Source organism: Zalophus californianus, chromosome 11, assembly GCF_009762305.2.
Source record: "Zalophus californianus isolate mZalCal1 chromosome 11, mZalCal1.pri.v2, whole genome shotgun sequence".
Lineage (NCBI taxonomy): Eukaryota > Metazoa > Chordata > Mammalia > Carnivora > Otariidae > Zalophus > Zalophus californianus.
The window spans coordinates 62,912,720-62,936,520 of record NC_045605.1 but is presented as its reverse complement, the minus strand read 5'-3'; the positions used below and the strand labels follow the sequence as shown (position 1 = coordinate 62,936,520).

At 40.8% G+C, this 23,801-nt stretch overlaps 2 protein-coding genes across 2 annotated transcripts in view; one reads left to right on the top strand and one right to left on the bottom strand.

Annotated features, from left to right (window-relative positions):
- Positions 1–15,602: 15,602 nt before the first annotated feature.
- Positions 15,603–17,482, bottom strand: RBMXL2 (RBMX like 2). Its single transcript, XM_027580095.2, has one exon. The coding sequence runs from the start codon at positions 17,393–17,395 to the stop codon at positions 16,214–16,216; it is 1,182 nt and encodes a 393-aa protein (XP_027435896.1). The 5' UTR covers positions 17,396–17,482; the 3' UTR covers positions 15,603–16,213.
- Positions 16,538–23,801, top strand: part of LOC113914671 (60S ribosomal protein L39-like) — a 32,639-nt gene continuing 25,375 nt past the window's right edge. The window contains exon 1 of the mRNA XM_035722959.1: positions 16,538–16,666. The gene's annotated coding sequence lies outside the window, so the exon portion shown is untranslated. The remainder of the gene's footprint in view (positions 16,667–23,801) is intronic.

The following is a 23,801-nucleotide window of genomic DNA, read 5'->3' as shown; positions in this document are numbered from 1 at the left end:
TATGTTTTAGTTTCAGGTCACTAATTATTTTTGCCAGAGAAGCTACATGCAACAATAAATATCTAAAATCCCAATGATTCTAAACTGTGAAGGACAATGGGAGGAAATTAGGGTATAGAAACATTCTAATCTCTTTTTGAAAAATGGGAGGGGTGAAAAATATGGTTTCATTCTTGACATTGAAAGCATAGCTCCTTCCTCATTTAAGCAGTTAAAAGGAAATAATCATGTTATCAGCACATTATATTTCGTTATATTTCGTCTCCTTATTTAATTCCTTTTGCCTTTTTTCTTATGCTGACACCAAAACAATACTGAATAATTATGATGGCAATGTCTCTGTCTTATTTCTTACTTCAATCAGATTCCTTCTGCTTTAGTATTAAGAATGCTGTCAGTTGAGGGGCGCCTGGGTGGCTCAGTTGGTTAAGTCTCTGACTCTTGGTTTTGGCTCAGGTCATGATCTCAGGGTCTTGGGATCGAGCCCCGAGGTGGGCTCCCTGCTCAGCAGGGAGTCTGTTTCTCCCTCTCCCTCGGCCCCTCCCTGTATGCACACATGCTTGCTTTCTCTCTAAAATGGATAAATCTTTAAATAAAAAAAGAATGCTTAAAATAGATACATTTTTATCATGTTACATTTTTGGTCTCCTGAGAGTCTGTATCAAAAATGGATATTGAATTTTTATTAATGCTTCATTGGCAACTATGGAGACAGTTGTGACTTTTTTTTTTCTTTTGATCTACTGTATAAACTACTATATCAGATTTTATAAAACTACATTCCTATTTAGTCATGGTATATTTTTCTTTCAGTGTTATGTGACTCATTACTATTATATTATTGAGAATATATTCTTATCTATACTTATAGGTGAAAGGTGCCTATAATTTTCATATTTTTCTTTCAGTGTTATGTGACTCATTACTATTATATTACTGAGAATATATTTTTATCTATACTTTATAGGTGAAAGGTGCCTATAATTTTCATATTTTTATATTTTTTTCAGGTTTTGGTAGCAAGTTTATATACTGGCTTGTAAAATGAATTTAGACATAATTAGAATTGCTTCTTTCTTTAAAATCTGAACAAGTGTGGTTTTAGAGAGTTCTTTCACATTTTAGATTACTTCCATGAACATTACTCTATTTATATATTCTATGTATTCTTGGGTCTATTTTTACAATTCATATTTTCCTACGAAAGGCCCATTTTTACTGAGAGCAGGGAAGGAACCCAGGCTGAGCTTGGCCTAAGTAAGAAGCCCTTAGTGAGGATCCAGAGACAGGAGTCCAGAGGGGAACAAGGCCTCCACCACACACAGACCAAGGACCAGAGAGCCATGCAGCACAAAGACAGAACTCTGGACATCTGCTGAGGATCCACTTGGGGCTTCAGCCAAGTGCTGACCAGTGCAGGTATCTGAGGAAAGAGTCAGAGGCTGAGAAAACACCACCCAAAAGGGTTAGGAAGGAACAGTGCCCCGCCCACGCACCAGGCTGGGAATCATGTTTTTTTGCCACAGGAGTGGATTAGCCCCAGCCCGAGCACTACTCCACAGCTACCCTTAATTATGTAGTTGTCCAGGTCAGCCAGCAGTTACACCCTTAAGACGCTGAGGCCTGGGTAATTTCATCTCTCCTGAGCCTTTTGAGGCCTACGAACATGTTCAGAAACATGTATAAAATCAGATGAGGGGTTCAACAAAGTACATCCCTCCCCCAAGGTTCATAAAGCTAGCTTTGTTGTTAATCCTTCCCAGAAAAAATGAAGCACAAAGGAGTTAATCCAAATATATTAGTTACATGTGGAGTCTTTACTCCACTGGAAATAATGAAAATAAATGAAGCAGTGTTATTACTGAGGCCATAAAATCCATTTGGCAAAAGCTAATCTTCTTAGTTTGCTATTTTAGTATATCAAAATGTTCATAGTATTTACGACTCCCTTATATCAGACTAATGATGCATCCTCAAAGCTTCTAGAAAGCAATTTTTCAATTCACTTAGTTATGTAGTCTTTTAGGAGTTCTAGTGTCAAAAATATTTCACTGGACATAAAAGAGGAAACACACAACAGCTTTATCCAGACCCTGCTTGACTTCGGCCTTTTATTTAGCTTCATTTCTGGTCTTCAATTTTCCTTCTGTTCTAAAGCAAAAGTCTGTTTTCTGCTCCTGAGGTGAAATGTTTTCATTTGTACTCTTACTACAGGAGTTGGATTACAAGTGCTAGTTTGTCTTTTTCTTCCCCCCAGACCGAGAGATAAATACTCAAAGGAAGAGACTGTCACTGTTGTCACTATCTGCACGTCTACCTGTCAGAATCATGCTTGGCCAGTCTTAAGCGTTGACTTAATCTCTACTAAATGAATGAATAGAAGGCTGAGGACAACCACAAGCATGAAGAGGCTCCTTTTCACATGCTCCATGCCCCTTCATTCCTCACCCGCGGGCTGGCCATTTTCTTGGAAACCGGAGAGCATCTGAAAAGTGGAACTACATGTCCAGCCTGTCTAAATGCCCAGACTGATTATGACCCCAGGAACATTTCCCCCATAATTAAATATACAAACAGTTCACTTTTCCAGGTCTCTAATTTTGGTAGAAACACCCATCTTAATATCAACTTTAGAAGGTTTAGAATCTCACCCAAAACTAGAATGAGGTCTGCAGGAAAAAGCTTGTAACAAATTTCCAGACTGAAAGGAAGGCTAAACCCATACTCTGCTATATGTGGCCTCAGTAATGAAATAAAACACAGATAAAAATAAGAATGTTGTAGTGATTGAGTTCTCTGGCACAAATTCAAGTCTGGAGACAGAATCTTATTACGTATCTTGATGTTATTGGAAAAATAAAAGCAAATGGTACCATAATTTAATGGGGGAAGTAGGACATCTATGTGTTTACAGTCTCAAACCGGACAAGAGTCAATGCTGCCTGTGAAGTAACCGGAAGATTCCGGTAAGGACACGATTGAACTTAGACATGATAGGGAACCGAATACTGACAAGGAGCGGTTTCAATTTACATCCAGACAACTGCCACCAAAAAGTGGTCAATTTGAAGGCAGTGCGTGCCCCAAGACTGTGACAAAGCTGAGCTTCTCCGGATGGGATACCAAAAATCACTGTAGGATCTTTGAAAACATACATTATCAATTATGATTCAAGATTCATTGTGAGATTTCTTAGTTCAAAACGGCTGTCGCAATAGGGGGATAAGATGCTAATTGTAAAGAAATTAATGATCATAGTAACGAAGAACAGGCAGTAGCCAGTAGAACGCCACTGCGACCAGCCAAGGTGTCCTCCTGCTCCATCCTGCTCATCCCGTCCTGGGAGGAAGTGTGAAGTGTGAGTTATAGAAAGATACTAACACATTGGGTGAAACTAGGGATCAGTGGAGCTTTATCTCTGTTAAGCAATCTGCATGCTAATCTTTAATGTATTTCTTCTTATTAAATATTTTCTATAATTTTGATATATGAATGCTTATTAAGTAGGAAAAGAACATTCCCCATTTAGTAAATTTTCCTAGAACTTCAAGCTGAGAAACGAGTCACTTGGATTGATATCATAGAAACCTACCACCTTCTCTAGGCCTCGCTTTCTTCATCTGTAAAATGGGTATAAAAAAGGTATCTACTGGGATGCCTGGGTGGCTCAGTCACTTAAGTGTCTGACTTTGGCTCAGGTCATGATCCCAGGGTCCTGGGATCAAGTCCCGCATCGGGCTCCCTGCTCAGTGGGGAGTCTGCTTCTCCCTCTCCCTTTGCCCCTCCTCCTGCTTGTGCTCTCTCTCTCTTTCTGACAAATAAATAAATAAAATTAAAAAAAGAAAGCTATCTACTTCCTAGGACCACTGTGAAGAGTAAATGAGGTGAATTATCTCAGTGCCTGTTCAGAGGAATCACCGAAAAATATTAGTTGTTTCTGATATTATCATTAGAGCCAGCAAGAAAACTTAGAGATCATATAGGTCAAAATTATTTTAACTCTCTCCATTTCTTATTTTTGAATTTGAAGAATATGAGGCTAAATGGACTAAATGACTGCATAATTTCCATTAGTACTCTGATATTTATCCTAAGTATATAAACCTCTTTTCTTTAATTGTGTAGTTTCTTTACAGCATTAAGTTCCAATATGAATTTATACTTTAAATTTATTAAAAGTGAAATAGAATTATAATCTATCCATTACTTAAAGCCCCACAAAACCCCTATTCTTATTCAATTTTTTAGAACTTCTTAAAACTCGTATTTCAGGTTTCCTCCACGTGATAAGCATACATGGGGGAGCTACTTCCTTGATGAGGTTACCTTATATGGCACAGGTGATGGGACATCACCATTGTGATTATGCAGATGCTATACAGATGCTATGTAAGACTAATGTTCTGTTCTGTTATTATATACAAGAGTCTACACTAGTGGACTGGAGAGACTCTCTCTTGCAGGCTTTGAAGAAATAAGCTGCCATGTTCTGAAAGGGCCTGCGAGAGGGTCACATGGCAAGGAATTGGGGGGTAGCCTCTAGGAACTGAGAGCAGCACCTGGCTGACAGCCAGTAAGAAACAGGGGCCTCCATCTTACAGTCATCTAACCACATGAAGATCAGTTCTGCAAACAGAATAAATATATATGATTAATTCATAAATTCTGAGGCTTATCTATACGGAAACTGAATTTTAATTTTCATGCAATCAAATGTATCAATATGTAACTTTTGATACTTCTGCTGTTTGGGCTTTGAAAAATCTTCCCAAACTCAAGATTATATAAAACACACCTCTATCTTCTAAGCTTTTTGTAGCCTCTGGCTTTTATACTTGAAAAGTTAATTTACTATTTTACAAGATGAAAAGAGTTCTGTGTCTGGGCAGTGGTGATGTTAGCACAAGAATGTGAATGGACTTCATGCCACTGATCTATACACTTAAAAATGGTTAAGATGGTAACTTGTATGTGTATTTAACCACAATTAAAATGATTTTAAACCCCTAGAAAAAGATACAGGATTTGCGGTTACCAGAAGAGGGGCAAGAGAGGAGGGAATATGGAAGGAAAGTGGTCAAAAGGTATAAATTTCCAGCTATAAGTAAGCACTAGAGATGTGAAGTACCTCACGGGCACAGCTAATGCCGTTGTATGACATGCAGGAAAGTTGCTATGAGAGGACTTCCTGAGAGCTCTCATCACAAGGAAAAAAATATTTCTTTCTTTTTTTTTATCATATCTATAGGAGATGACGGATGCTAACTAAACATATTTTGGTGAACGTTCCACAACATGTAAGTCAAACCATTATGCTGTACACCTTAAACTTATACAGGGATATATATTAATTATATCTCAAGAAAACTGGAAATAATTTTTTTAGAAAAAACCTTACCTAAAATGCAAGTTAATCCACCTGGACTTTATTTTGGAGTATAAAAGTGTATGTTTTTTATTCCCCCCAAAGTACTTAGCCAATTAAATCAGCATGACTTACTGCACTATTTGTTTTTCCCTACCAGTTTGAATACTTGGATACCCTTGGATATATTTCTGGTCTTTCCATCTGTGCCCAATGCTCAGTATCTGAGTCAGTGAAGATTTCCAGTTGTCCCTATTTCATTTGCATTATACCCAGAAGTAAGGTACAAGCACCACACAGCCACACAGCTGCGGGCCTCGGAGCTCAAGTTCGAGGGGGCAAGTACAGGGATGGAGCCGTGAAGCCACAATCCTTAAGCTTTTGGTGCCACCTAGTGTTCACAGTCTAGAAACACTTTCCACCACCCAGTTTCTTAATCCACTAGGGCAATTTTAATATAAAAAATGTAAGCCTTATCACGTACAGGATGGCCCCCTGCCTCCAACCTTTCAATGCGGTCCATCTTCCAGATGTTAGGGATATAACAGTCAAGTGCAGCTCAGATCACTACTCCTGTCTTCAGAAGTTTCAATGGCTTCCAATTGGCAATGGAATAAAGTAGATGTAAATCAGCAGAGAGGGAAATAAAATCAACAAAGATGAGAACAATCCTAAGATTAAGTGAAAATAGGAAAAAAAAATGGACCCAGTTGTCTCTAAAATGTATAATATGTACATACTGAGGAGGAGCTTCCCTGTTTCAGGGAAAACCTTGAAATTCACATCCTCTGGAAAGCCTTCCTCTACTCAGAATTCCTTTCCTCCCTTAGCACATTGCCCACACCTATCTCATAGCTCTTAATCTCTCTCTACTTTGCATTGAAGGTAATTTGAGGCAGAACAATCTGCCAACCACACCAGACTGTGAGTGCCTTAAGGGATAAAGACAGAATCTGGTTCATCCCGGATTCAAACAGCACTGACACCTTTAAGAAGAGTGACTTTCTGGGGCGCCTGGGTGGCTCAGTTGGTTAAGCGTCCGCCTTAGGCTCAGGTCATGATCCCTGTGTCCTGGAATCAAGACCCAGGTCTGGCTCCCCCCGCTCAGCGGAGAGTCTGCTTCTCCCTCTCCCTCTGACCCTCCCCCCTGCTCCTGCTCTGGCTTTCTTGTGCTCTCTCTCTCAAATGAATAAATAAAAAATCTTAATAAAAAAAATTTAGGGGCAGTTGGATGGGTGTCTGCCTTCTGCTCACGCAGGCTCAGGTCATGATCCCAGGGTCCTGGGACTGAGCCCTGTGTTGGGCTCCATGCTCAGTGGGGACTCTGCTTCTCCCTCTCCCTCTGCCCCCACTTCCCTGCCCCAGTCCCACTCAGTCTCTCTTATAAATAAATAATAAATTAAAAAAAGAAGAGTGACTTTCTCCAGGAAGGTGATTCAGACTTTAAAGGGTAATCACTACAAATGCAGTTCACCAGGGCATTAATCCCAATAGTCCACGCCTGTATCCCAGTTTCTACATTTTCCCTGTTAATTTTTTCATATTAGTTTGACCTCAGACTGATCTCACACTTTCTGCCTCTGTTGATTCACATTTTGGCATTCTTCTTTTGTGTTCTCCTGGTAATCAACCTCAAGGTATGCCTTCTTAAATTAAGATGTTAGCAATTTATCTGGGTTCCTTCACCCTTATCCATATAGCTTAAACTTCCAGCAAAAACTATCTCGATGTCAAAAAAGAATAGCAATAAGAACACCATAGTCCCTATTTAAGGAGAGCTTCCTATGACTACATGCTTTAATATATTGTCTCATTTAATTTTCCCAGCAATGTAGCTCTTACTCATCCTTCACATCTGAATTCAATCATCACTTCCCTAAGGATGCATTCTCCAACATCCTGTACTACACTAAACCTTTATTACTATAGTATCTCATGCACTAGGCAGCTCTCTCATAATGCTTATCACAGTCGAAAGTTTGCATTTTTTTAACTGAAGTCTATCTCTTTTGAACATTAATCCCTTTGAGGATTAATGATGTCTACTTTTGTTCACACAGTGTCTCCATTGCTTAGCTAAGAGATAAGGATTAACTTGTCCAAAACTAATCCACAGCAGATTGGCCTCCCAGAAAGAGAATGGCCTTATGCAGAGAATCAGTGGAAACTGGGAAGACCTAGTTTTCAAGGCAATCAATCATGGTCAGCTGTACAGCTTGGACCACAGTTGTCCCTACAGTTATAATGTTAGGAAAGGGCTAATCCTTTCACAATCATGAATGTTGATGTAGCAAACCCTACTGCTAGTTGGCTATATCATATGGTTTCAATTGCAAGACTTTGGTGCCATCCCCCCAACATCTCAGAAGAGGTGTTATGCAGAGTAATGCCTTCACAGCCATTATATTACAGCACCATTTATATTTCACCGTCCCTGCCTTCTCCAGTTCTTGACATCTGGGCTAGTAAAAAACCCTCATCAGGAGTCTCAGTGTCCCATTTTTTAATCAGTCTGAAGTAGGCAGAGAGGTTTTATTATCGAGACCTGGACTCCTTCAAATCCCATCCAGGAGCAGTGAGTGAGGGCAGGGTTAGAGCTAAAGATCTGTCATGACATACTGCTACTGTACCTTAATCCTGGATTATTCTAGCTAGCACTTTCTCTATTATGCAACTCAAAAACCCCAGAGCCCAAACATAGAAGTTCTTCTCCCAAAGTTGATGTCTAAATTGGAGGAATTGATATTGTTAAAATGTCCATACTACCCAAAGCAATCTACAGATCCAATGCAGTCCCTATCAAAATATCAACTGCATTTTTCGCAAAACTAGAACAAATAATACTAAAATTTGTATGGAACCAGAGAAGACCCTGAATAACCAAAGCGATCTGAAGAAAGAAGAAAAAATGGTAGGTACCACAATCCCAGATTTCTAGATATACTGTAAAGCTGTAGAAATCTAAACAGTATGGTACTGGCACAAGAACAGACATATAGATCCAATGGAACAGAATAGAGACCTCAAAAATAAACCCACAATTTATGGACAATTAATTTCTGTACAATGGGGAAAAGACAGTCTCTTAATAAATGGTGCTGGGAAAACTGGACAGCTACATGTCAAAGAATGAAACTGGACCATTTTCTAACACCAAATACAAAAATAAACTCAAAACAATTAAAGACCTAAATGTGAGACCTGAAACCATAAAAATCCTAGAAGAGAGCACAGGTGGTAATTTCTCTATCAGCCATAGCCACATTTTTCTAGATATGTCTCCTAAGGCAAAGGAAACAAAAAGATAAACTATGAGAACTACATTAAAATAAGAAACTTTTGTGCAGCAAAGGAAACCATTAACAAAACTAAAAGACAACGTGCTGATGGAAGAAGATATTTGCAAATGATATATCCAATAAGGGCTTAATATCCAAAGTACATAAAGAACTTCTATGACTTGACACCAAAAATACAATTTGATTAAAGTATAGGCAAAGGACTTGAATAGACATTTTTCCAAAGAAGACATCCAGATGGAAAACAGACACATGGAAAGATGCTCAATATCACTCATCATCAGGGAAATGCAAATCAAAAGCACAATGAGATATCACCTTATACCAGTTAGAATGGCTAAAGCAAAATGACAAGAAACAACAAGTGTTGGTGAGGATGTGAAGAAAAAGGAATCCTTATGCACTGTTGGTGGGAATGTTATTTAGTATAACCACTGTGGAAAGCAGTATTAAGATTTCTGAAAATAGGGCGCCTGGGTGGCTCAGTCAGTTAAGCATCTGCCTTTGGCTCAGGTCATGTTCCCAGGGTCCTGGGATGGAGTCCTGCATCAGGCTTCCTGCTCAGTGGGGAGTCTGCTTCTCCCTCACCCTTTCCCTCTGACCCTCCCCCTGCTTGTGTACTCTCTCTCAAATAAATAAATAAAATCTTAAAAAAAGATTTCTGAAAATATTAAGAAATACCATACGATCCAAAAATTTCACTATTGGGTATTTACCCAAAGAAAATGAAAACAATAATTTGAAAAGCTATACACATCCCTATGCTTATAGCCAAGATATGGAAACAATCTAAGTGTTCATCACCAGACAAATGGATGAGGAATACACACACATACACACACATGAGCACACAGGAACACTATACAGCCATAAAAAAAGATAAGACTGTGCCATTTGAAACAACATGGGTGGACACAGAAGATATTACATAAACTGAAACAACTCAGACTGAGAAAGACAAATACCACATGATCCCACTCATTAAGTGGAATCTTAAAAAACCAAAAACAAACAAAAAAACCAAATGAATAAACAAACAAAAAGCAGAATCAGACCTATAAATACAGAGAACAGATGGTTTCTAGAGGGGAGGGGTTGCTAGGCAAAATAGGTGAAGGGGAGGGGGAGATACAGGCTTCCAGTTATGGAATGAGTAAGTCGCAGGAATAAAAGTCACAGCATAAGGAATATAGTCCATGATATTGTAATAACACCGTATGGCGACAGACGGTGGCTCCACTTATGGCGAACACAGCATAATGCATAAACTTGCCAAATCATTAGGTTGTACACCTAAAACTAATGTAACATTGTGTGTCAACTATACTCAAAAAAAAAAAGAAAAAAAAGAAAAAAAGTAAAGAAAACTAGAGTCCCAGGTGGAGGGGCAAGGGATAGGAGGGACCTGATGTCTAATCCTGTTAGATCCCTGTGCATTCCCCCAGTATGCATCTGGGCAACCACCAACTGCTAATGCTCTATGATTCTTCCTTAATGAACATGAATTCGGCAGCCAAGTATATGTGCCCTGGTGTTGTCTGCCTTGTTCCAATATTAACATGGTGCTTGACATACAGTGGGTACTACATAAGTATCTGCTCATCACTGTATTTAATGAGTAAACAGACAGATGGACAACAACCTCATGAGGTGAGCACTCTTGTCTCTGTTTCATAGGTAAGGGAAGCAAAGCAGAGAGTTAGAAAGTAGCCCGACCAAGATCACACGGTTAGTAAGTGGTGGATGTAGGATTTGAATTCAGATCTACCAGATTCTGTGCTACTTATTTGAGATCACTACACTTTACTGCAACTCAGGGACTTCCTGGGGTGCACTGGGTCCTGGGTCAATTGTAAGTAACAATAGCTATGCTCTTTAAAACCCAGGCACTGTATTAGCTGTTTTATTTATGAGGTAAAGTGAAGTCTAAGCCAGTTATATCAGAGAGTAAGCATTCTAAACCCTACTAGATTTGAAGGAAAAAAAAGATCTTGATAACATCTATCCCTTCAGACTAGTTAGGAATGGGACACTGAGCCTGCCAGTAGAAGTTTTTGGTCACCCTAGCCGTCAAGAAGTACAGAAGGTAGAGGCAGAGTGGGGACTACAAAGAGTCAAAGATGTTTCCAAGATTTCAAGCTGGGTGAGTACATCGGGAATAGAAATACAATAAAACTCTCGAGTTGAACTTTCTGAAGACTTCTAGTACATAAGCAGTTTTACTGGTCAACAGAATGATAAATTGCAAGGGAGAGTCTGTGCTACAGCTCTGTGCAGAGCACTGTGGCACTACTGTGTAATGAGCCCCCCTGCAAGTCCATTCACTGTGCTGCTTGCTTGACATGCATTCTCGTATTTCCGACTTTCAAAATAGTTCCATCATTGCCATTTGCAAATGAAAAAAACTGAAGGTCAAAATTTTTAAGAAAATTACCCAGGGGATGCCTGGGTGGCTCAGTCGGTTAAGCGTCTGACTTTGGCTCAGGTCATGATCTCGGGTCCTGGGATCGAGTCCCATGTGGGGCTCCCAGCTCAGCAGGGAATCTGCTTGTTCCTTCCCCTCTTTGGCTGCCCCTCCCCCCACTTGTGCTCTCTGTCTCTTTCTCAAATAAATAAAATCTTTAAAAAAAATGTCCAAGTCACCTAAATAACAGAATGAAGACTCATACATATGACCAAGACTAGCTTTTACTATAATAAGCAGCCTCTAAACAACAAAGAAGCTTCACTATTTTTTTCCTAATGCTATCCCTAAGAATTTCATAATACATCCTCAGATTTTTTTCATTCTCCTTGAGCATTTTAGTAAATATGATAGTGGAATGCATTCCACAGAGTCATTGCTGCTTTGTAGTTGCTATAGTTTATTTTTTGCACTTGATACCCACATTAAATGTCACTCTCAAAGTATTTATACTGAGAATAATTTTTAAAGAGTTTTTAGATGTGCCATACTGTAAGGGAAATTAGCTTCAGAAACAATGTCACCACAAACAGAATATTTGAATTCTGAAGAGAATTCCCACTACCACTGGATTCTATATGTGCAACAGCAAAAGCAACACAACCTGATTCTGCCTGGTGAGTTCTTAAATATGTTCAAGAGTCAAGAACAGAGTAACTGTCCCCAAAAAGGAAATTTCTGTGCAAGAAGAGAAGGGAAATCACATCACCTTTCTTAAGGTAAAGGCTAAAAGGGTGGCAGCACAAACCCCAATAATCTAAAGGCTGAGAAGTATTAGAGGTCCCAGGTAGAAGGAATATAAGCAGAAAATCTTCCCCATCTTATGGGGCCTGAGGCAAGGGAGAAAGGGCAGCTACTGCCCTCTAGGAAAGAGGTCTACCTCCAGCACTCTAGGAGAGCCCCAGGACCCACAACAGGATTCAGGTTGCAATCAAAGATGGAAGATGTTCAGGCCTCATCTGGTGGGGGAACACTCAGTAATGCTGTCAGGGACCACATGGATACTTTCGATGCTCCTGGAACCCTGTTTTGGACAGAAGGAATGTGGAAATAGGGTCTCAGGAGTAGACTGAGCCAAGCTCAAGACAGAGAACACAAAGGTTTTGGTTATTGAGATGCACAGTCTTTAAATTATACCCAGTGGGTATGTCCTGCGAAATACCTGGTATGCTTTTTCTCTCATCATTAGGAAAGCAATTATAAACAAGAGTTCTCAATTGCTCTATCTCTTACATATTTTCCTACAAAAATAGCTTTATACATTAATTTCCAGTAAAGAAGCATTGAGGCTGCTTTACTGTATATGTACGAGAAATCCACAGCCTTTGTACGCTATGACCTCTTGAACTCATCTACGCTCTGCAGGAGACTTTATTTCCAAATGTTTATACCTCACTTTTTTTTAACAGTTTAATATTCAGGAGATTACTCTTCAGAAATTGGCATTTTGTTAATCGGAAAAAGGTTTTCATCGCTGTTATACTTCAGAAAGAATGTCAAAGGGAGGGGCGCCTGGGTGGCTCAGTCGTTGAGCGTCTGCCTTCGGCTCAGGGCGAGCCCCGCATCGGGCTCCCTGCTCCGCGGGAAGCCTGCTTCTCCCTCTCCACTCCCTCTGCTTGTGTTCCCTCTCACTGTCTCTCTCTGTCAAATAAATAAATAAAATCTTTTTTAAAAAAAAAGAATGTCAAAGGGAAAAACTACACTTTCCTCTAAGATTTGGTTCTCAGATATGCAAGTGCCACCCTTGAGGTTATGGTGAGCCAGCTGTGAGCACAGTCTAGGAGAGCAAGCTCTATAAACTGAGTCAAATAGAATAAGGCATCACCCATAAACAAAGCCAAGAGGCACAGTCATCGTCAAGAGTGTTACATCTGAAAGACAGTTTCAGTATAATAGTTAACATTTTTGAGTAGCCATTATATGCTGGTGCTCTGCTAAGCTCTATTTTTCATGTTAAAGTTTATAGTATGAAAGGTATCAAAATTATAGAATACCAAAGAGCTGCTAATGTACATAGAAATTTAAGATGTTGACATTGTCATTTTTGCTTAAAACCGATGTTAAACAAAACACTGCAGGTTCAGCTAAAGCCCATTCCTCATCCCACCTTCCTTTCCTCACACTAAACTTCCCGATTTCTTGTGTATCACTCCAATCACGTATTTTTTTAATACACCTGTATTTATGCAATTTGCCCTTTTCACCCAACAAATATTGTGATATTTACCTATGTTGTTACACGTGGATCTGGTTGATTCACATTGGCTTCTACATTGAACTTCATTTTAAGAATAAACCTCACGTTGATCCACTCCAGGCAGACTGGTTCTATTCTTTTTAACATTCAAGGAGTGCAGTAAGGCCCAATCTCGAGCAAATCTCCTGTGTACATGTGCAAGTTTCTCTAGGTCCTCTCCTTGAAGTGGAATTTCTGGGTCATAAGGTATGCACCCACCAACTTTACTAGGTATTGCCAAAATTATTTCCAGTGATTATGTCAATTTATACCTCTATCAGAAAGGTATCAGTCCTTTTGCCCCCCTGTTTTTTTCCTTGGTGTTTTTCTTACTGGTTCCTAAGCATTCTTTTGGAAGTTATTTCAATGCAAATAAACTCTTCCAATCTATGGTTTGATATTTCACGGTTAAGTATCCTATCATAAAAAAATATCTTAATAACTGTGGAAAATTCTATCAACATTTTCCTTCTAGGATTGTGTTTTATGTCTTAAAAAGTTCTCTACCCCAGTGTGATACATTTCTTCATTTTCTTCTAAGTATTTAAAAAATTTCCTCTTCAGATTTTTATCTTCAAACCATCTAGAATGTATTTTTGTGTATGCTGGGTTAGTGAATTTCATTTTATCTTTTTGCAAAGAGATAGCCAACAAAAACAAAAAAAAGTCCATCCTTTCATCAGTGACTTTCAAAGCTACATCTGTCATATATCATGTTTTCATATGCAAGTGGGCCTGTTTCTAGGCTCACTATTTTGGTTCTGTTGGTCTGTCTATCCTTGTCTGTTCATATCACACAGCTTAAATTACTCTAACTTTGTAACAAGTTTTGATATCTGGTAGGGTGAGTCTTTTCTAATTATTTTTTCAGAATTTCTTTGGCTCTTCTTGCTCTTTATTCCACCATATAAGCTTTAGGATTATTAGCTAAATCCCCCATCAGTGTCTTTTTCTTACCTGTTTCTTAATCATTTGCTTGTAGTGAATTGAAGCTACTTTTTTTTTCGTTTTGTGGCCGGTTGGCCAAATCTTTTACCCAGTATTCCATCGTTGATCACACATATAAATGGGTATTACTGAGAAAGAGAAGAGAGCTGTGTGGAAAAGTCATGTTGTAACTTCATTTGAAGTTGTATTGATTTTCCAAATTAATTTGGTGAGATTGAGAATAGTTAGAATAAAAAGTGTTCCCAACCATGACATGATACACACCTCCAATTTTAGTCTTCTTTTAGGTCCTTTAATAAATATTAACAATTTTTCCATAAAGCTATTACACATTTTTGCCAGATTGATTCCTGGACCTTTTTTTTTCTTTTTTTTTTAAGCTATTTCCTGCATTTGATCTTCTGGGCCACTAACGCAGCCTCTCCTGTAATTCACCTACTTTATTATTTTATCAAAAAACCATATTTTTAGAGTTGTGTATGTGAGTGTGGTACATTCAGATCTCTTTAAGTACTTTGCTGTTGTTGTTCAGGTGCTTGTCTGTTTCCTCCAGCAATTATTACGCAGAACAGGAATCCTATTTTAACCTGATCCTTTTTCTCTGGTGGCTACTAGAGCTCCTGGACTGTACAATTACCTTCCTCTCAAATAAACTGGGAAATTCCACAGGCGCTGACTGGAAAACGTGCTTCTTGCCCTGAGCTTGGGGTGGAAAGAGGAGACTGTTACATCCCTCCTGAGGCACTCTGGAAGAAGCCTCTCTGATCTTTGTCTGCTCAAGCCCTTCTCCCCCACATTAACAGTACAGAACATTCAACCCATCCCCTTGCCTTTTGTGAACAGGTAGACCCAGGTCCCTCATACCAGGATGAAAATCCTCAGATGTTGAAATGCCAAGCTCTCTCAGGAATTCTCTGAGCTTCTGAGCTCTGATGCTGCTCACTTTTTTGATTCCTCCACCCCTGGGGGCAGAAGCCTAATTCTCTCCACCAGAGCCAGGGGCTGGCTCTAGAACCAAGGGCAAGTAGTTCGGAGTTGGAAATGGAAGCCGTATGATCCCCAAATCCACTATTGGTGTATTTTCTACTTATTTCTTAGTAATTTGTTGGTAGTGAAAATAAATGCTATTAATTGATGTTTGTCTGGAATTTTTGCAGCTGTGTGGTTGGTTGGTCAAATCTTTAATTTAGTATTCCGTTCTTGTTCAACACACATGAACAGTATTTTTGAGAGAAAGGGGACAGGAGGTCCTGCAGATTCCCAAAGAAAAGGCAAAAAAACAAAATATGGCCAGCATTGTCCACTGGTTTTTTTTTTTTTTTTACTTACAAAGTGAAAAGAACTTCCTTTAAATAAGCATCTAAGTGATTTTTGTTGTTGCTGCTGGTCATTTTTTAAAAAATATTGGGAACATTGAGCCTGGGTTTGAAAGATACCCTGAAATCTTAAGAGTAGTATACACCAATTCCCTCCCACTCCTCCCCCAAAAATCTAGTTGGTTTGAATTAACAGAATGATCCGTTTTTCCATTTTTGGTGGGCAGATGTTTGTAAAAGATCTTAGAACTGTTTGTCTCATTTATCACGAAAATTTAGAAGCGAGGAAGCCTTTAGAAGAATTTTTACTTGAAAATATAAGAAGACTAGTACGCAGGTTCAAGTCTTATACTTTTAACATGAGCTTGTTGAAAGAAACGTTAACAATTCCAAAACGCAATTAAACGAGTTCTAACTTTTTCCTCCCCAAAGCACAAAAATTATGGAGAAGAAGTTAACAGATAATTCTTAAAAGGTGAAAACAACTCTTCCTTGTACTAGTCCTTGGGTAGTTTACCAGAACACAGACTCTTCTTTTCGTTAGTTTCTTTGCAAACGGAATTTTGGTCCCAAGTCTGTCGGTACTTAGTATCTGCTGCGGCCTCCCCCTCTCTCGGAACGGCTTCCCAGGCGGCCTCCGCCCCTGGGGACCCTGCGGCCAGAGCGGCTGTAAGAATCGCGCGGGGGAGGGCATCCCCTCTCTAAGGACGGGGAGAGCCCGCGGTCGGCTCTGCCAACCCGGTCGCGGCCCCTCGAGTAGCGGTCGCTCCGGCCGCCGCCGTAACTGTCGCGGCCGCCGCCGTAGACGTCAGGCGAGCAGCCGCGGTAGTAGTCGTAGCGGCCTCCTCCGCCGTAAGAAGGCGGGGGCCCCCGCGCTGCGGCGGCGCTGCGCAGGTCCCCGTAGCTCTCGAAGGGATCTCGGTAGGAGCCTCCACTCGGATGGTCCGCGTAGTCGCGGTCGCGCCCCCCGTAGCCGTCTCGGTCGCCGTAGCCTCTCGACGGGCAGTCGTCGCGGGCACTGGAGTGGCCGTAATCGCGGTAGGTGTACTCTCGGGGCGACGGAGCAAACTCGCGGGGGTCGCGGGCGCTCGGGTAGTCTCGGCTCGAGTAGCCGTCTCTGGGCAAGTAGCCCTCCTCCCGGGGGCCCAGGTAGGGGTCGCGGCGCGGGGGTGGCGGTTCCCGGCGCGGCAGGCCAGCATAGCCATCTCTCCCGCGCGCGGCCGGACCCCGCCCGCTCATTCCTCCGCCGCTGCGAGCCGGGCCCGACGGCGCGGCCCTCTTGGGGGGCGGCCCGACCCTGCGCGGCGGCGGCCCGCGCTTCATGGGCATAGGGGCCCTGGAGGGCCGCGGGTCGAAATCCCCCGCGTAGCTGCAGTCGTCCGCCGGCCCGCCCCGGGACGGGGGTCGCCGCGGGCCGCCGCCGCCCCCGCGGGTGCCGCGCAGGCCCCTCGGGCGACCGCGGCTGCGGGACGGCGGCGGCGCGCCCCGCCGCCCGCTCTCAAACGTCGGCTTGGTGGCCTGGGCCACCTTGATGGCCTTACCATCCAGGGACTTGCCGTTCATGTCTCTGGCGGCGGCCTTGGCGTCTGCGGGGCTTTCGAAGGTGACGAACGCAAAGCCCCTGGACTTGTTGGTTTCTCGATCTTTCATCAAGAGAATCTCGCTGATGCGGCCATATTTGCCAAACGCGGCCTCTAGGCCTTTCTCATCGGTTTCGGGGTTGAGCCCGCCAATGAAAAGCTTCCCGGGGCGATCCGCCTCAACCATGTCGGCCGGTCGAGGGATCGGTGGCGGGGTAGGGGGGGGGCGGGGTGCGGCGAGAGGACGGCACCCGTCGTGGCCTGGGAGCCCGCTCGCCGACGGCGGCTCCTACGGGTCAGGCAGCGCGTCGTCGCGGAGCCCCGGAACGCGGAACGCTGGGGTGTGTGCCTTTGGGTCTGGGGGCGCAGCCTGGCCGGGCTCTTTCTAGTCGTGATTTGCTGGTGGTCCCGTGGCGGCTTCGGGGAAAGTCTTTCAACTTTGGCTTCTTTGGCTTCAGTTCACTTTTTTTTTTTTTTTAAAGATTTATTTATTATTTATTTTGAGAGAGTGAGAATGAGAAATAGAGAGCACGAGAGGGAAGAGGGTCAGAGGGAGAAGCAGACTCCCTGCCGAGCAGGGAACCCGATGCGGGACTCGATCCAGGGACTCCAGGATCATGACCTGAGCCGAAGGCAGTCGCTTAACCAACTGAGCCACCCAGGCGCCCCTTCAGTTCACTTTTGAAAGCTCAGTTAACCGTTAGGTTAAAAAAAAATTTTCCCCCACGAGTCTTAATGAGAAAAATTATAATGCATTTTAATCCAAGTTACCCAGACCATTTTCAAACAGGAAAAAAAAAATCCACTGAAAAATGAAATAGCAACTTTAAAAGTTTAAAAATGCAGTTTGTGCGTAAAATGTGTTAAGAATTTTTGCACTTGTCAATGGGGAAGAGAAGACCTGATAGTCGGGTGTTGGTTTCTGGAATAGGAAAAAGAGGGAGTCATTCTTTGGATGCACCATTTTCCTGTTCACCATTTTCTACAGTTTGCCAACCTTCAAAGGGCTCATAGTTTTATGTAATATTGCCCTTTAATATAAAGGTATTGCACAGAAAGTCACCTTTAGGGGAAATAAAGGGAGAGAGCTCTTGGACATTCCTCACAGTAGCACCTGAGCAAGCAAAACAGGCTAAAGCCTTTGCCTCTTCCTCTCCGAGGAGGTACATCTCAGGGAAACAAAACATTTTAGGTTCAAACAAATGACACTATTCAGATGTGCTCCTTACAGTATTCTCTGAATGGAACTAAGTGTGAAGAGTAATTTGGTGAACATAGCTTTGCTTGAGATTCTGACATCTAAAACTACTTTCTAAAAAAAAGAAACTAAAAAACTATAGTGTGTTTGGGGGCTTTTTAAAATAATAGTTTAGATTTTTCAAAGGCTGCTATGTGAAAAGTTAACCGAATAGTCATGAGAAGTCAGTATCTGTGCATGTAATATGTGTACATGTGTTACATTGGTTTACTGCAATAGCTACATAATGTTGAAAGAGGTGGTGAAAGCAGGCATTTTTATGTTTCTGACTTTAATGCATACATTTTTAAGGTTTTAAGATTTTTTTAATGTGCATGAATGGCAGTTAAATGCATCACATCAGTTCATGGGATGAGTTGCAGTAACAGATTTTATTATTAAATCATTATTATATTTCTAAGGTAAGCCTACCTGGTCAGGATGTATTTATTTATTATTTATTTTTATTTTTTAAAGATTTTATTTATTTATTTGAGAGAGAGAGAGAGAATGAGAGATAGAGAGCACGAGAGGGAAGAGGGTCAGAGGGAGAAGCAGACTCCCTGCTGAGCAGGGAGCCGGATGTGGGACTCGATCCCGGGACTCCAGGATCATGACCTGAGCCGAAGGCAGTCACTTAACCAACTGAGCCACCCAGGCACCCAGGATGTATTTATTTTTAAATAAATTTATTTTCGTTTGCTCACACTTAGAAATTTTACATTTCTGAGCATAAAGGGCATTGGCCTATAATTTTCATTCCCTTACTGAGCTGGGAAGATTTTTGCCTAAATTTCTTTTAATTTTGAGTCTTCAGATTTTTTAAAATTTCTTCTTGGTTTTTGTAGGATACACCTTTCCAAGTTATTCATTTTTCTTTAATTTGAAATTGTATTTTATGGATAGCTGTGTTCTGTTTTGCTTTGTTTTGTAACCAGTCTCACCAGAAATTTTCTTTTCAAAGCACCCTTTTTCTTTGTTAATACTGTTTTGATTTTATTTGCTACTATTGTCCGTCTTTTCTTCTTTCCACATTCTTTGGATATACAGTTTGTATTATTGTTGTTCTAAATTTTTAGGTAAGACAGTGCATTAAGAGTTTTAAAAAATGTTTCTTCTAATTGCTGTATCTAAGTTTAAAACTTATTCTCTGTGTACTAGTTATCACCATGTCCTGCGCTGTGATACATGGTGTTTCCCTGTTGTTCAGTTCCTAACATTTTCTCATTTTCATGATTTCTTTCTTGACTCATGAATTATAAAGAAGTATGTTTTCAAATTTTCAAACATACAGATTTGGGAGGTTATTTCTTAAAATGCTTTGTATTATCTCCATTCTTTGTTTTTTACTGAGACTTACTTTGTGACCGGCTGTGCATCTGTGTGCGTGGGTGTGTGTGTGTGTGTGTGTGCGTGTGTGTGTGTATCTGTCTGTCCGTCTGTGTAATGTTCCATATATGCTTGAGTGGAAAGTGTATTCTCTAAATATTGGGGTAGAATTCTTTCCTTAGATGTTTAAATCTAGCTTATCCTATTTTTATATTTTTATCTGATAGAATTACCAATCACTGAAAATGGTTTTTAAATTTCCCATAATTGTGGATCTGGCAATTTCTCTTTTTTATTGTCAATAACTTTTTTTAAGATTTTTTTATTTATTTGACAGAGAGATAGAGAGTACAAGTAGGCAGAGCGGCAGGCAGAGGGAGAGAGAGAGAAGCAGGCTTCCCACTGAGCAGGGAACCCGCTGTGGGGCTCCATCCCAGGATCCTGAGATCATGACCTGAGCCGAAGGCAGATGCTTAACGACGGAGCCACCCAGGCGCCCCAATTTCTCTTTATTTTTATGCACATTTTTGCTTCATGTAATTTAAGATTGTATTGTTGTATATATAAGTTGAAAACTGCTCTGTATTTCTGGTAAATGTCTTTATTATGTAATGATTCTCATTATCCATATATCCATAACATTTTTATCTTAATCTGTTTTGTCTAATATTTATATAGCTCAATATTTTTCAGATTTCCTTCTGTCAGCTTATTGTGTGCTGTTAACCACACCTTCCTTGCCTCTTTTTTTTCAACTTTCTTGCATTCTCTTGTATCAAATGGTTTGTCTTTATTCCTTTCTTTTTCCTCTACTAACATGGAAGTTTTGCCTTCAACTTCTATTCTTTGAATGTTTACCTTGAATGTTTTTATTCAGGGCTAACTTATAAACACTAAGTTTATAAGTTTATTTATAGAATCTTATATTTTATGCCTGATTTTTACATATGGTGCAGGAGTGGAGAAGAGTAGTTTTTGGGGCTCCTAGACAAGGGAACCTTGTGCACTGCGGTATCAAAACCCATTGGTGCATCCCTAACAGGAGCTGTAATCAGATCAAGAGAATATAGACATGTTAAGTGTTGATAGGATTAAAGTAGAGATTTGGGTGAAAACTAGAATGTTTACATGAAGTGATTGGATCTCTATTCCTCTGAGTGTATTACATGGATGGATATTGTGTCTGGTAATGTTTCCCCGCCCCAGTATTGTAAAACTCCAGGCATGTAAATCCACCCTTCATGCAGTATTAGTTAGACATTGCTAAATGGGAACAAATAAGATTGCCCAAGCCCACACAGTATAAAATAAAAAGTGGAGTGCTGTTATGGGCGAATTCTGTGTACCAGAGACCCATGTGGAATACAAACTGGAGCTTATGGCAAAGCCTGTGAATGCCCCACAGTAATGACTACTGGGACTTTGGACTAGAGGGTTTCCATTTGAGGGGCAGTTACTAGCTTGCTATTAGACATTAGTTGGCACTGCCCCTATGACTGAAGGATATAAATATTGTATAACCTCACACCCATTAGGATGGTTACTATCAAAGAACCAAAACAAACAAAACCCCAGAAAATAATAAAGGACATGGGGAAATGTTGGCAAGGACAGGGGGAAATTGGAACACTTGTACACTGCTGGTAGGAATGTAAAATGGTGCAGCCACTGTGGGAAACAGTATGGTGGTTTTTCAGAAAAAATAAAAGTAAGATTACCTATATGATGCAAATGTTCAGAATACTATAAAAGAACCATGAGAGAGGAGACTGCACCAATTTGGATCAGCAAGTCCTATTTCTTCAGACCAAGGAACATGCTTTACAGCCCATAATGTCCAACAATGAGTAGGGAGGTATCTTCCTCATAGTAATAGTTTGACAGAGAATTGGAATGGGCAATTAAACATTGTTCATCTGTAACAGGGAGATACATACATGAAGGCTGGCTTACATGCCTTCACGAGTATTTGCTCACACTCAACGTAAGGAGGGCTAAGGGAAGATAACTAACGACTGTAATTTTTCTTTTTTTTTTATTATGTTAGTCACCATATAGTACTTCATTAGTTTTTGATGTAGTGTTCCATGATTCATTGTTTGCCTATAACACCCAGTGCTCATTGCAGTATGTGCCCTCCTTAATACCCATCACTGGGCCAAACTGTAATTTTTCTTTCTTCCCCTTATCACATCAACTTTCTTTTTCTTACCTAATGGTTGCAGGACCAAGGCTACAGCTATAAGTTCCAGAAGCAGGGATGATTCCTAAGTAAGAAACTATATTTTAAATCCTTATGTCAGAATTCCTAAGGACCTGATGGAATGTACCTTTACCCTATTTGGGAAAACCATGATTAACAGTGAATGCAGCTATGTCTAATAGTAAAAATAGCCCACTAATTCTGTATCTGTGTAACCCTACTCTAAATGAATGGTAGTGGGCTGAGGGGGAGGTACCTCCTAGACTAATATTGCTGTCTGCAATCTAGAGCTGCACAATGAGTGAACTTCATGTCCCTTCGAAAGGTGGAAAAGTGTGGGTATAAATGGAGAGAAAAATAACTTTTATATAATGAAGGAAACTCAAATTCATTAACACTTAGAAAGAGGCTCAAAGCAGGAGATGATACTATGTCTTAGCTCAATTATATCAGATGCCTGAAAGAGTGAAGCTATGTAGTACTGAGGCCACTCCTGCTTTTGGAACCTGCCAAGATCAAATGAAAGCCTGTAAACATGAGTGGCCTTATCCTAGGAGATATTTTCATACAGTATGATGATGGCCTGGACTGAATGGGACTCTAATAATAGGCCAGTATCTTTTTTTTTCTTTTAAAGATTTTATTTATTTGTCAGAGAGGGAGAGAGAGCACACAAGCAGGGAGAGCAGCAGGCAGAGGGAGGAACAGGCTCCCCACTGAGCAAGGAGCCCAATGTGGGGCTTGATCCCAGGACCCTGGGATCATGACCTGAGCTGAAGGCAGACGCTTAATGACTGAGCCACCCAGGCGTCCCATGGGCCAGTATCTTTTGACTTTTATTTTTCAGATTATGTTTACCATAATGAAATATGGTCTTATACCTACATTGTTGGTAAAATTATAATACTGATATTGATGGCCAGATGTATTGGGAAATTGAGTTAAAAGCCTCCTATTCCTACCCCACATTGACTCTTCCAAATGTTGCTGTTATCTGTTATGTTCAGACAGATATGATCTTTTTTGCTTATATATAAGGATCCATGGTTAAAGACTAGGGGGTGGCCTGGAGCACAATAAAAAAACATACTTAATCTTTGTCTAAAACCCTTGGAATTTCCTAAGCAATAGAAGTGTCTTTTGTTACCCATAAACTCTTTCCACCATACCTAAGTTTATGCTAATGGAGTAACTCCTAGAGGGGCCCCTAACTAGCTTCATTCAGGATGGTAGCTGGTCACTAGAGGAACCATACATGTGATTAGAGGGTTAAAACCTGACTCTGGAAAGGGGAAAGGGCCTGAAAATTGGGTTCAATCACCATGGCCAATGATTTAATTAATCATGCCTCTGCAGTGAAAGCCCATATGAAAACCCTAAACAGCAGAGTTTAGGGAACTTCCTGTTTGGTGAACACTTGGATGGGCAGAAGGGTCACTTGCCTGGAGGAAGCTGCAGACCCACTCCCTGAACTTGCCTTATGTACCTCTTCATTTGGTTATTTGCATCCTTTATAATAAACTGTAATCATAACTACAGTACTTTACTGAGTTCTATGGGTCTCTCTAGTGAATTATGGAAACTGAGGGGGTTGTGGGAATTCCTAAATTTGTAGTTGGCGAGGAGGCTATTGCAGTAATCAAGGAGAGATGGTGTATCATTTTCTAACAACAGTTCTCAATTCTTTGACAACAGTGGGGTGTCCTACAACTCAACTCACTTCTGACAGTAATTCCCCGGAGTTAACACAGACCCCACAGCTTAAGGGCTCAGGTCCCAACAAAACTGCCAGTTGCACATGGGATCCCCGGGCCACCTGAATTT